The sequence below is a fragment of the Epinephelus moara genome, chromosome 20, assembly GCF_006386435.1.
Source record: "Epinephelus moara isolate mb chromosome 20, YSFRI_EMoa_1.0, whole genome shotgun sequence".
NCBI classification, from domain to species: domain Eukaryota; kingdom Metazoa; phylum Chordata; class Actinopteri; order Perciformes; family Serranidae; genus Epinephelus; species Epinephelus moara.
Genome location: NC_065525.1, coordinates 10,616,362 through 10,631,087, shown reverse-complemented (window position 1 = coordinate 10,631,087; position 14,726 = coordinate 10,616,362). Strand labels below are relative to the sequence as shown.

The 14,726-nt window shown below is 41.2% G+C and overlaps 1 protein-coding gene across 1 annotated transcript in view; it reads right to left on the bottom strand.

Annotated features, from left to right (window-relative positions):
• The window catches only part of si:ch211-212o1.2 (uncharacterized protein LOC492735 homolog), a 57,865-nt gene extending 46,989 nt beyond the window's left edge, over nt 1-10,876 (bottom strand). Inside the window, exon 1 of the mRNA XM_050073547.1 lies at nt 10,346-10,876. Coding sequence (XP_049929504.1) covers nt 10,346-10,505 — 160 coding nt within the window. The 5' untranslated portion in view covers nt 10,506-10,876. The remainder of the gene's footprint in view (nt 1-10,345) is intronic.
• Nucleotides 10,877-14,726: the final 3,850 nt, after the last annotated feature.

The window sequence follows — 14,726 nt, the reverse complement described above, 5'->3', positions numbered from 1 at the left end:
ATGTGTGGATGCCAGCAGTGTACTCCCTCACAGGCAAACCGTCTGCGACAGAGCCAAAGTGACGGCCACAGAAAAAAAGAAATCCTTGCAAAAGAGATTAATAAAGCTCTGGATTGTGGCATTGCAATTACCACTGACATGTGGACTGATGATTACAACAAACGGGCATACACAGCATTTACCGGTCACTTCATCAGTGAAGACTGGAAATCGAAGAGTCGCGTCATAACGACAGCTGAATTTGACTCTACTCTCAAAAAGACAGCTTACAACCTTCACGAGCAGATGATCAAGGAGCTGCATGACTTTGATACTGAAGCTGGTCGTTTACCAAAAGTCATGTTCGTGAGTGACCAGGCAGCCAACATCAAAGCTACCCTCCGCAGCTACAAGTGGATGCCATGCGCAGCCCATATCATCAACATCATCCTCAAACACACATTTGATGCCAAAGAGAACACACCAGCATACATGCCTAATTGGTGCATGCCTAATACAAGACGTGAGTCATGTAATTGACAAATGCAAAAGCCTTGTGACTTACCTCAAGAAATCCAGCACCGTTGTACACCTCCTGCACGCTGTGATACAGGAATGTGAAACACGGTGGAACAATAAAGTTGCAATGACGCAGTCAGTCAACAAACAGTACCATGAAATCCAACAAGCCATGGAAGAGAAAGATCAGCTTGACAGACTGGATGGCATTCAGCTGGACGTGTTGAACACGATCACTGAGTTCTTGTTGCTTTTTAAAACTGCGAGTGAAGAGCTGGAAGGTGACAAGTATCCAACCATTCAACTAGTGGTGCTTTGGTTTTATAAAGTGAAGAAACACTGCGAGCCATAATACGGTGACCCGGAGTACATGGTTTATATTCGAGCACGGGCAATGCAGCTCTTAAACAAGAAACTGTCCATCGGCATCACCCACAAGCTTGGGACGTTTCTTTGTCCACGTTTCAAGTCCCTCAAGATGTTTCCAGCTGAGGAGAGAAACGCTGTCCACGACCAGGCCAGACGACTTGTCAGGGAATTTGACAGAGCGCTTACACCACCCCCAGCGGGGGAGCCAGAGGTCACGGTTCGAGGTAAGTAACGCCAGTGACTATAATAATAATAGGCCTAATAACAAATACTCTATAGGCCCAATCTTATAACAGTGTATTAATACAATGGTTTATTTAACAACAATTTGCTACGGCGGAATAATGTAAATCAAAATAGTAAAACTATATTATTCCATTTTATGTTTAGTTGAGGAACCCGAGAGAGCCAAAAGAAAAAGGGATGAGTTCAGCGAGTGGGAGGATGATGGTGAAGAAGATGGACAGAAAGACGAGGTTCAGCGCTACATTGACAGCCAGTTTTTGTGGGATGGGGATGATCTTCTAAGTTTCTGGGAGTCGCAGTCAAAGGCCTTCCCTCTGCTTGCCAAGGTGGCAAGGATGATTCTCTGCATCCCAGCAACAATTGATTCGAGCGAGCGTACGTTCAGCTCAGTCGGCCGGGTGCTCGAGTCCAGGCGAAACGACTAAATCCCGGAACAGTTGATGCCATTCTGTTTTTGCACAGTGCCGCACGTTAAATGCCAATGCCTTCATGAAAATAGCCATATGTGGAACAGTTTATAATTCGATGGCCTATTATGTGCTATAAGAAATCTTTAGAAAACAGGTGTAGCCTAAGGCTGTTCTGTTTGTTTTGTTAGATGTAAAATAATTTAGGCTAATTTGTTGATAGAGGTTCTTTACTTTCTGCATTTAAGTGTAAAGGTGTTATTAGCCTATTATTAGTGAACTTTAGCACACACACAGTTGACTGAGCATAATGCACTTTGATGCGATGCGTTGCTTTTTGAGCAATGCAATCTGTGGTTATTTTTGCATCTTTTGGAAATGATTGAACATGTTTGAAAGTATTTATGTTTATTATTAGTCTCCTTCGTTTGCCCAAACAGGGATGCTCTGGTTAAGCCTAATGTGGTTAATATGTTCTTTTATTCTTTTTATTGCAAATAATAGCTACAGAAATGCAAGCCTAATTTTATTTTATTTTAGGATTTATTTATTGTTTATTTTTATACCAGGCTTAAGATTTGAATTTGTTGTTGCCAGTTTCCAGTGCCACTCGAAGGGCTGTTTTCAAGCACCTTTGTCAGACCAAATAAAAGCCTTATTCAATGATATATTTAACGTGTATTTACTATCGGCGGGGTGGGGCAGGTTGTGAAAATAGATGCGGTTGTGCGGGCGGGACGGAGCGGGTCAAATTATTTCATAAATGCGGGACCCGCGGGTTGGAAAAAACCCCGACCCGCGCATCACTAGTGGTTACTATCATTTCAGTTACAGGTATTTTGGCCATAAGTGATGAGAAACTGCAGTAAAATATGCCAAAGATATGTTTGAGGTAATTTAAAAATCTATGTGAAAAAGAGAAACTATAAATATTGTACTGCAGTCGTATGCCTCTGCGCACCAATCGAGCTGCACTATAGTTTACATCTATGTCTGTGAAAATATGGATGCTGCTTCACACACATCTTCCCCCACAGCACAGAATATCTATACAATCAGCAGTTTCAGGATTAGTGTCACCAGTTTAGTATCTGACCAAATGTTCCCCCTTCTGTTCCTGAGATATGGTGCTGAGTAATGGCCAGAAAAGTGTTTTTGTAGAACATTATCATGTCACAGTGAAGATGACCTTTGACCTTTCAGATATAAAATTCATCATTTTATGTAATTAGAAGTTTGTGTGAAATTTGTTATTATTAGCATACAAATTATTTTCCAGAAATGTGTTTTGTGAGATCACAGTGACCTTTGACCACCAATATCTAATCAGTTCATCCTTGAGTCCAGGTGGATGTTTTTGCAGAATTTGAAGAAATTCACACAACGAGTTCCAGAAACAAAATGGGACAAACAGACAGCTCAAAAACAATGTTAGCTCTGTCACTGTTGCCATTGTAAGCACTTCACAGTAAAAATCATTTGTGGATCTGTGGCATGACGGAGATCTGCTCCGAAAATAATGGGTTTTTCCTTGGCCCATGCTACTTCCTCCCACCAAGTTACATAACATAACAATTGGGCTATTAGTTATTCTTTAATGCTGCTGATAAACAAATGCACAAACAGCACCAAAAACATGACCTCCGTGGCCGAAGTAAAAACATGTTTTACAATTCGCCTTTAAGTTACTCATGCACACAGACAAAAATAATCACACACCAAAGGTGGCTACTGTGCCAAACCAAGGCACTGGCCTAACCATCGAGAGCAATTTCAAATTCCGTGTCTTGCTTAAAAACATTTTGAGATGCGAACAGGAGAAGCTGTGGAATCAAACCCCCACCTTCACATCCAGATCCTGTTTTCAAATTCTCAGCCAGCATCAGCTGGGTTCTCTTACAAAAGTGTCTTGAAATAAGAATTCATTGTCAATTAAATAATATTTCTCTTTATGACTGCCCAAACGTGGGACAAAAGGATCATAAGTGATTCAGCATTTCTCAAACAGTAGTAAATTCATCATGACAAAGCTCCGTCTTACAGCTGCCTTACACTTAACCTTTTCTTAACATGAGGTACTCCTCAATGAAAACTGTTTGCAGAGTTCACAAGTTTTTCAGTGATTGACTGAGAACCTTGCCACATAAAACCAAAGCTATCCGTAAGAATACCAAAAGGGTTAGGTGGGAATAATAATTTTTGGAGGGTGTGAGATTTCTAAAGAATTAAAACTTAAAGAGCCACATTCACATTTTTATGATGCTTTTATTGCTCATCTTCTTGGTAAGGTTTTACTGTTGGTTAGTCATTGTTCAACAGAACAGGCTCAGGTGATTTCTCTCATATTTGCTCATGCTTTCTCTCAGCCCCAGGTAAGGTTCACACGTTCACAGCATACAAAAGAAGGAGATGTGTGCGATTTGAATAACTGCTTTCAGGAGGACGAAAAAACAACAGAAATACAAGTGTACTTGAAAACAGTGTTGGTGTGAATCGGCCTCGAGAGTTAACCTGTTCTTTAGGTCTTTCCAAAAAAAGCATCACTAAAACAATCTCAAATAAAGCTTCACCAAAACTTCAGGTTCAATGATCAAGTATGAACTTCACTGATGAGTATAGTTGTGTAACACACCAGTTTGGAGTTGAGCAGCAAAATGTGTGTGTTGCGTCAGAATGCCGCTCATATCGCAGCCTCGTCTGGGCTATTTTTACCCACAGTCAGTCTACCTAAGCTCTGTGGCCACTAAGTGAGAGGAGATAAAGAGTCGGGACCCCAAATGCATGTGTGATCCTCTTAACCCTCAATCAGTGCTACACTCAACAACAACAGGCCGGCAAAGCAAACACCACTCAGGTTCTCATCAGCATCCTTGTCATTTCATACGTTTACCATGTGTTTTGTCTATTAAGCTCTCCCAACGCTTCACCCTCCTCTTATATTTAGTATCATGCGGTGATACTGTTGGTAGGTGTAGTTTGGTAGAAAGAGATTTTTTGACACTTTGAGCACCACAAGCCGAGTGCCATCTAGTTCCATTATATCTGAGAGAAGGCAGACATCTCTGCAAACAATATCTCTAACACTTCGCAACTTAGAACAAAACAACCTAGATTAATGAAAAGCACTACAGGTAAGAGGAAAAATATATATTTTGAATTTGGGGTGTACCGTCCCTTTAATTTAATTTCAGGACTTATAATTTTAGAATATATATTGTATCGTGTGTTCATTTTGGCAAAGATAAATGTACTTTTAAATTCTTATATCTTCTTAAATGGATACTAACACAGATGAAAACGGTGAGATATCACCTAAAAGGATGCTACATTTTTCTATTACATGGGAAGGCATATATTCTGACAAAATCCTTCAGTAGCTTAAATCCCTCACTATCAATACAAGTTGAATGGGTCACCCAGCTTCCAAGTGCAAGATCAAGCATAAGCACAGTATTATCACACTTTGTTAGCTGACATATTTTCCACATTTTGCAGTGGCTGATCTCCAGGCATCAACAGTAAATCAGCCATCTTTGAAGACACCAGTGAGGTTGATTGTAAATTGCTGCCAAATCAATGAGCCAGTGCTTAAACCGTCAGTTGTTAAAATGTTTACATCTCTGATACAGTTATTACTAATGCTGATTAGTTCCCGCTGTGATCCATGAATAAATAAAAACACACTTCAAAACAAACACAAAACCCTCATGGTCCTGGTCCAACATCTCTCTCACTCCCTGTCATCAGCTCTTATCCAGCTTCAATTAAGCTACATAATAAACCGTGTGTGTGTGTGTGTGTGTGTGTGTGTGTGTGTGTGCGTGTGTGACTGCACGTATGTGAGCTCTCCTGTTTACATGAATGTGTAATGTTAGCGTTGCCTAGCAGTAGAAAAGACCTAATGCCAGAGTGGAGATGGTTATCTCTCTAATGTAATGACAGTGAATAACAAAGTAGATCCAATTCCATTAATGGCGAAGGTGACGCCTTCACTCACAGTTTCTAAAAATAGGACTACCTGTCTCACCAGCTTCAACTGAATGAAGGGTTTGTTCTGAGACAGCCGGCATGCTGACAGATGTTCAATGATAATAAAGTTTACAAAAGTCACCAGTCAGGTCAGAATATCGTTTTCAGCTCAGTGAGTCGAGGGAGGCACTGCCGGGGTCAGTGGTGTGTGAACGTGGACGCACTTAAAGCGCTGTAAGGGCTTTGGTTTCAAGTGCCAACACAGTGACACATGTCGTGCCCTTATACAAACTTCACAATAATGTGGTTGTAAGAGTGCAAACCCTTCTTTTCTCTGATCATCATTCCTATTTTAGGAAGTGTTAACAAGTGGCCAACATGGTCCGGCTAGAGGCAATTAAAATGCTCAGTGAAGTGAGAAGCAGGGCAGATGGTCAGGCAAAATGTGGCACAGTCCAGCTTGATGCACAACTGGTAAGGCAGGTTTTATTTGCTAAGGTCTGAGGCACAGGGTGCCTTCCATCATTACGCTAAAATCAATGCATCTACAGTGGTAAAATGGCTCAATTTATCTTGTTTAAATTTTGCTTTCCCACTCACTATTCTGAACCCACATTTGATCACAATCCAATGGCAGCCAATAAATGTCAGAGTTGAGCTGTGATGCCAAACGGCTGCAGAGAGTGACAAACATGCCTGGGAATACAAGCACGGATCATAAAGTTAAAATTCTGAAAACACTGAGCAGGTTTATGTAAGAAAGAATGGGAATGAGTATGGAACTCATCAGTCTTTTTTAGGGCTGCCCTTTGAAGGTTGGAGATTTGAATCGTCAGTCAGAGACCTTTTTTGCTAGTTAGTGTGTTGTGCAGTGTACTTCTTGGGATATTTTAGTCCCTAGATTTTGCTGCGGAGTGAATACTTTCAACTGTCACACTACTATTTGGTACAGTCAGCTGCAGACCTGATGTGGTGGCACAAAGCAGGAAAGACTTTGTGTGTGACCCATGAAGGTAGTTTTAAAAGGTAGCTTGTAGCAGTCAGCGGCTAACTCAAAGGAGAAGAACAGCAGCCGAAAATGTCAGCCCATTGGAAAAACAATGAGGTCTGCAAGCCCCTTACCTTCTGAGCAGTGGGTGAGATCAGCCACCATATAACAGGGACGATAAACGATTGCTATTGCGATTGCCATGTTAACCCATTGTTATAACCAATGCGTATGTTACATGTCACGCTAGAGGCCAATACTAATGTGTTACAAGTCACGTCTGTCCACACAGCAGATTCTCTCCTTCGCTCCATGACGTGTGACGTAGCTGGCGTTGCAATAGATTTAAAGGGAAAGGATCGGTATAGGTTGCATTTTCCGATACCTGATCCATGTATTTTGATGATATCGGGTCCGATATTCGATCCAGATATCGGATCGGTGCATCCCCAGACGGCATGCTATCTAAAATCACACACGGGAGCAGAATGACACCGCTGTTGTCTGGCCCTGTTCGTAGCTGCCCTACAGTGAGATCTCTGCGTAAAAAAGGGCTACTGAAACAAACACAAAAGAGAGTAGGGAGTGGTGGGACTGATCAACCCCTGCAGGATGTTACAATGTGGTGATGGCAACAATTATCACATATTCAATCAATCCCTGTGAATTCTGAACGACATTGCAATTTTGTCCAAACACTGCAACTTCTCTACAAATCTGACCAGTCACTGTTGGTGTACATTACTTTTACCAATCATAGCGTCACCATAACGTTGCCAAACTCACTTCCTTGTTTCTGCTTGTGAAGATGTGGGCATGTGTAATACAAACGTCTCACAATTACCAACGGAAATTATTGCTATAGACCTTGCAATGCAACTCCCTGATGTTCTGCACGAAAGCGAGGGTTAACTGTTCTGAACCATGTGCAACGTTGTGGTGGAACTAGGGATGGGAATTGATAGGATTTTATTGATATCAGTGCCATTATCGATTCTGCTTATCGATCCGATTCTTTAACGATTCCCTTATCAATTCCTTCTGTGAATTAATGATATCACCTCCTGTTGAAATGTTTCGACGTCGTCTAACCACACAAAAAACTAACGGCAGCTTTCACAGTCATAAGCCAGCAATGGCATACAGTTATCAATGTCACAACAACAGCCACAATGAGTTGTCATTAATGTTACTCCTAGCTGGTGATCTAGAGATAAATCCCGGCCCACAGCCTGAGTGTGTCAACACCACGCAGCTAGTGCAGCTAACTCAGGTGAGGCAGCTAACGCAGCTAGCCCAGCATATTATAAGAACAAATGGCGTGCAAATCAACTCAACTGCCCTCATCTTACCATCCTTGGTGTTCCCATGAAATCCAACAACAGGAGCGGGGACGCGCCAAGGCTCCACAGCGGGCTAGCAGCTCCAGTGAGGCTAACAACAACAGTGTCCTGCCGCCGTGTACCTGGAGCAGGGATGCGCGAGGCTCCACAGTAGGCTAGCAGCTTCAGGGAGGCTATTAACAGCGTGAAGTGAAGCCACGGCTTTGACCGCTTCTGTCTCTCCACCATTACGTCTTCTTTGTTGTTGAACGTGCTGCTGACTGACGAGCATAGATTTGGCATAATGAAAAGAATCGATAAGGGAATCGTTAAGCATAAAGGCTAATGATGTCGATGAATTGAACCAGTTGGAACCAGTTCTTAACAGGAACCGGTTCTCGATTCCCATCCCTAGGTGGAACACAAAGTCATTGACTGACAACACAAAACTATTATCACTAAATAATGACAAAATTGCAACTATTTTTTTTTGCTATATCTCTTGCTCCTAAAATTTCTTTGCCATGAAATCAGGCAATTAAGGCCAAAACAATTCCCCCAAAAAAGCTGCTAAATTCAAAAGGGACATCTGTCTGATGGAAAAATATTCTCTGGAAATTATTTAGCAAGACCAAAATGCATGCTGCTACATGAGGCCTCAGGGTTATGACACAGACACAGCACTTAGTTATGATGGAGGCAGGTAATTCTGCCAACAATAACAACTGCTGTCATTTTATGTAAGAATTTGTAGCCTGTGCACCGTTGCTCCTGAAATTTAGTCTCCAGGGTCCAGACTGCTGCTTAGTTTTTATTCTGCCAGGCAGTTTTTATTCTAGACATCTAATCAGAGACTTATTTGGACTGGGACGCCAGGTGAATTTGAACTAGCAGGGAAAAAAGAAAACCAGCAACACTCTGGACCCCAAGGACTGGACTTGAGGATTACTGCTGTAGACTGTGTCACACACATTGATTTTGTCCCAAGACTAAACGCCTCTCCGAACTGAAGGCAACAACTTCACTAGCATCTAAAAAAAACGTACCCATGAATCCAGAAGGAGTGAGTAAGGGACTTTACCTGAGGTATTTGACTGCAAATGCTAGGGGCTTTTTAAACATATGAGCACTTGACAGGGGTTGGCCTTTAAGACCCAATCTTCCATATGTCAAGGGGGTTTGTGATAAAAATTAATAATTGCACTTCTGTAACACCAGGGGACTTGCAAGAGACATATTCGAAAGAAAATATTTAAAATGTATTTAGCTAGTCTGAGATATCCTGATTTTAACCTCCAGTTCAGGTCAAAACCCCAAAACACTGGCTCCTAAATGTTCCATAATGTGTCTCATCGTTTTCTAGAATCCTTCATGCCTGGAGAATGCCCATATCTTACAAACATTCAATATCTGAAAGGCTGCCTTCAGATCCACAGAAGACATCATGCAACAGCATTTCCAGACTGAGCAGTGCTCCATGATGAAATCTTGATGTGTAAAACCCCTTGAGTTCCCCTTTCACAGAGGTCACCCTCCCAGCAAAAGCAAAACACAGGATTTAAACTTGCTTTGACCCACACACCAAACTGATACTATGTATTTACATGTAAACATGTACTACTGCTGAGTAACTAAATTATGTTTTTTTCTGCTGCTGTTAAATGTTTATCACTAAAATGTGTTAGCAGAGCAGTACACTTGTACCAGGTTAAGTAAAGTTCAGTATACACAAATATCCTTGTAATATTTTTTTGTTTGTTCAGAGCTGCAGGTTGCCTAACCCTGCCATAGAGCCAGATGCTGGTAAAATATACAAGTTGCTGGTAGATTTGCTCCACTCTCCAGCCAACATACACAAACAAACAACAAACAAACCTAATTTGATGAATGGCTGGTATGATGTGAACAGTCACTAGCCTTTTAGCCAGTGAACAAAAAAGTTAGACTCAGTAGGTCTAAGTTCAGAAACTGCTCCTGCACATTTAGTTTAATTATGTAAAGCAGACTTTATGTTTCTGTAGACCTGAAGACAGACCTAACTTTACAGAGGCCTTGGGTACAATGTCCTCTGGAGGTCCACTTTGAGTTAAAAGAGAAACACTAACTGAGTGAAACTGATTTTTAAAATACTGTATTTTGCACAGTGTTATTACAGCCTATAGTGCAGACATGGTCTCGCAGATATCAGTAAGCAAAATATATTTAGGACAAAAATGCTTTCAGTGAGCTGCAGGATGAACTTGTGGTTTTAGCTGGTGACAGGCCTCCACAGCTTTAAATGCACTCATTTGCAGCAGGTTATATGACAGACTGTAGCCTCCTGTATGTGCAGCAAGCTGATTAAATGACATATCATTACAATCAGCCTATGGACACAGTGTCTTACCGTCAGCATCACCTTGTTACCATCATCCCTGCGCCCCTCACCACTGATGTCGCACTGTGGCTGTTAGGCCTCTGCTGCTACCATGCCTCATTCTCAGCCCCTTTACCGACACAGCAAGTGACAACAACATTAACGCACACGATAATAAACACGTCCTCACCGGGAGAGTAGAGCCTTGCTAGCTGCCGGGCCCCGGCGTGCTGCGGTCCCCAGCGAGGCGCCGCGCTGCGTGCAGCCGCCCCGTGCTCATTCCCGTTCGGATCCTCCTCCGCCATGGACCGGTGCCTGATGTCGGTCTCGGAGAGAAGCGACGCCGCCATAACTCCTGCCCGCTGCCCGCCCTGCTGCCCCCTGCTTTGGCTTTCAGCTATGATACATCAATTATAGATCTGTCTGGGTCAGTAACTGGTCGTTTTTGTTTACGTCCCGGCCTCCGGTAGCTGTTGTTGTGGCAGGACTGAGAGCGGAGGCTGGACCAACTGATGCTAGCTGGGATGTACCGGAGCAGCCTCGTACCACCCGGAAATACACGGACGGAGCTGCGCTGACACACAGACCTATTTCACGGGGTTTTACCGCTGCAGCCTGTCACACACAGCTGTCACTCTGTAAGAGAGACACACTGTTTGCATGTGTGTTTACATAGAAAACGTGAGGCTCCTGTAGCACGGCACGTAGCGCACAGGTTTTCTTCAACAAACTTTATTTATGCCTCCAGTTCAGCTGGCGCGTCAGCTGCAGGGACCGTCTGCATTTTACACTTATGATAAAAGTGAAAGTGGTGCCTTAAATTATGATATTGTCTGTCCCCCTATACACAACATTAGAGACATTAATTAGGATGCTTTAATGCATTTTAACATCTATTGGGAGCTTAACTACCTCCGCCTTAAAGTTTTCCCTATATTCCCAGCTCCAAGTAAGCTCAGTTAGGTCCAAGCTCCTCCTAAGAAGCTGCCTCTGGTGATAAGTAGCAAAATGAAATGTGTAACATGCTGAAGAATGACGAATTTACTCTATTTCTGATATGTCATTTATTTATGTGGTTGTAAATAACACATGTGACTTAATTGTTTACCAATATAAACACACAACAATTCAATTTAAGGAGAAATGTTACTGTATTCCTAAAGACCATGCTTTTTGGGTCAGCCATGCAATTGTTTTACAGATTCAGTGGGCCCATTTGCTGGAGAAAACCTTGCAGCTAGTGGATTTACATAATAATACTGAATATGAGCCTATAGAGGAAATGTTTAACTGTTCTAGTGATACGCAAGTGTTAAAGCAACAGCCGCTCTCAGCTGACTGTACACATGGATACTGCTGAAACAAAGGTTGCAAACTGGCAACAATTTACATCTAAACAAGTCAGTCAAGTTACCATAAGGAAAAAAAAGAAAAGTTAAAAAGTTACAGTACTGATCAGCTTCTTTGTCACACCCCACATTAAGGGCAAACTATCCCAGTCACAACAGCAGTGTTGGAGACAGTGCAGACGCATGTATGACAACCACTCCCACATTTTTTTTTGACGTGTCCAAAACGTCAAATATTTTGGCGAAAAATATTTTTCATTCTAAAACTGTATTTCGGTGCAATAGGAGAAGATGTGATTAATAAAGAAAGATTGGTATTTGTGTGTTTATACTGTTTATTGCCAGTAAGCGAGCGATTACAAAGAACTGAGCCTCCAAGCCTTAAACAATGGATGGACATAATCAAGGAGATCTTTACAATGGAAAAGATCACATTTTTCTGAGGTCTCGAGGAGCAATATTCCTCAGAAAAAGGTAAAAATGCACTGTTTTTATTTCAGAGGATGTGGATGCTGCTTCACTGTGAATGTCTGTGGACAATAAAAGGACATTAAACACTTGGACTCATGTATTCAACTGGTGTGCCCCCACACAGTGATCTCTATACTGTTTATGCTTTATCATAACATCTAAAAATATTTTAAATAAAGAGTTAAAAAAAAAATACAGTATGGCTGAAATGGAAAAAAAGCCATCTAAATATCTAATTTAAGTCATACATTTTTTAAATTTACATCCTATATTTAAAATCAGGTCCAAAGTGAAATGGCAGCCCGGCCGGCTTACGAGCAAATCAAGCTGTAGTTTCAGTAGGTAGGTGCCAAACTTCCTCAACATTCTTTAATTATTTATTTATTGTCCTTTTTTAAACACTTCTTTTTACACACTTCAAATACACTCTATTTGTGTGGTATTGCAGGTCTCACCTTTTTCATGATGAACGTTTATTGCCAATTTTAAATGTTTGCATACATAACACTTAGCATTGTACAGCTCTGAGAAACAGTAACAAACATACTAGAAATAAATAATGTTAATAATAATAACAATAATAATAATAATAATAATAGATATCAGGTGGAAAAAAGGGAAGAAATTTGATAAATAATAAGCAACACAACATACCCACCAAAGCCATTAAGGGTAGCCTAAACATACAGATACAAATATTAAATGAATAAAACATTGTTTATTCATAGAGATATTTTCCCCTCGTTAAGGTTCAATCCTCCTATCTGTCATTCTTTCTATAAAAGAGTTGTTCATATGAGGCCTTCTTCCAAGTTCTATGAAACACTCCATATGAAAGGGATCTTCTGTCTTTTTACTTCCCCTTAATAAAGTCTGTCTACTCGCCATTATTGCACTTCTGCATTTCCACAATCTTTCATGTGCAGCCATCACCCAGCATATATAACCTGGAAGAAAGTTCAGTGTCATTGTTAGAGATCTCCTGTGGACTTGTTTTCATAGGGCATATACCAGAGAGCATGGAATGATGGACCCTCTCAGTTCTGACATTTCCAACTGTCTTTCTGAGCAGGGGTGTTTCTAGGATTAGAGGCCATCGGGGACTTTGCCTGGAGCTCTGTAAAGGGGGCCGGAGGGATCCTCCCCCATGAATGTTTTTTATGATCAAGCTCTATTTTGATACTTTTTATGCACTCTGGCATGTTATTTGCCTGAGAAACTGTTTGTTTTATATTAGTAGCTGTAAGTAATTAGCATTGAGTAGAAACAGGATACTTTGCAACTGCTATCATTAAAATGTGAAGAATTTTGAGGTGCTTGTACTTTTCACTCCACTACATTTATTTGTCTGCTTCAGTTACTTTGAAAACTTAGATTAATAATAGAAAATATAATCAAGAAGAAATGATGATATATATTTATAGATTAAACTCCCCAGCAGTATATAAAGCATTTAAAATGAGCTCCACCTTTCTCAGGTGCAACATTAAAGTGATTACCAGTGCACTCTGTCTCTGCGCACGATCAAACAAAATAAGGACCCGATACTTGGGTTTTTGATCAACAATTTCATATTATTTTTGAGGGCACATTATTAGATCAAGGGCTTTCTTTAGCCTATTCTTACTTTTTGGTAAGAATTGGTAGAACCAAAAACTGTTCCCAAAAAATCTTTTAAAAGCCTGGTGGCAAACACCGGAGAGACTTTTAGCTTAGTTCAACACGGACTGAGGTGAATGGCAACTTGATCTGTGCTCATTTAGGGTAGAAGTAGGGTAGGGTTGAAGCCTCAGACACCCAGGCCTTGTAACACCGCTGCTTCTGTCTGAGGCCTAATCGATTTAATCTAGATGGTGTCCAATAAAGCCAATTGAGGATTTGAAACTGAATAAGTCCTGTGTTTATATATCTTGACAACTATATTTGGTATTGGCATATCTTCTTCCATTCTAACTCTTTAAATGAAAGGTTTTAAACTTTCTCCCTGATAGTTCTAATGCTGTACTATGTCATAGGCGCAGATGCTTCCAGCTCCCTCTCTGCCAGCTCTGCTAAACTTGTGCTAAATTTATGCTTTTATGTGTATTTTGCGAGTCTTGGTGGTGCTTTCTGTTTTTTGCATTAGACGATGGTGGCATGTGTCTGCAGGTTATCATCAGGATGAGGAAATCAGCTCACCAGTCTCCTCCCATGTTCAGGAGGAGCGACCCTGCAGATTGTCTTGTTGAGGTCGGAATGCGCGGACAGTTAAATCCACAGCCAGAAACCATGGATTACCAGAACCATCCAGAGCCATGGACAATTATAAGGCGTCAGCCAGAGATGTAAGTGGGCACAAAAAAGGACTAAATTACAGTGCACAAGTTAAAGGAGCTGATGGGATCGCATTTCACTGGAGTTGTACCATGTATTATTTCTATGTGACAAATAAATGATGATTGATTGATTGTTGGATGTGTAGTATTGAGAGGCCTCATGACCCAGTCCAAGTATCTTGATGATATCAGAGAGCAGTTTAGAATGTGCTCTCAGAGAGCCCAGCACAGTAAACAACTAGTGCCTAAGTTGTAAGTACTGTATAGCCTACTGGATTGAGGGAGACCAAACTTCTGCACTAAACGTTCAAAAAATGTCAATAAATAGTTTTAAAACAGATCTCCAAGTGTCCTAATCCCTTTTTTATTCACACTTTCCATAAGAACAGGGCTCCACCAATTCAAAACTTCAGGTTAAACCATATGCTGGACTCCA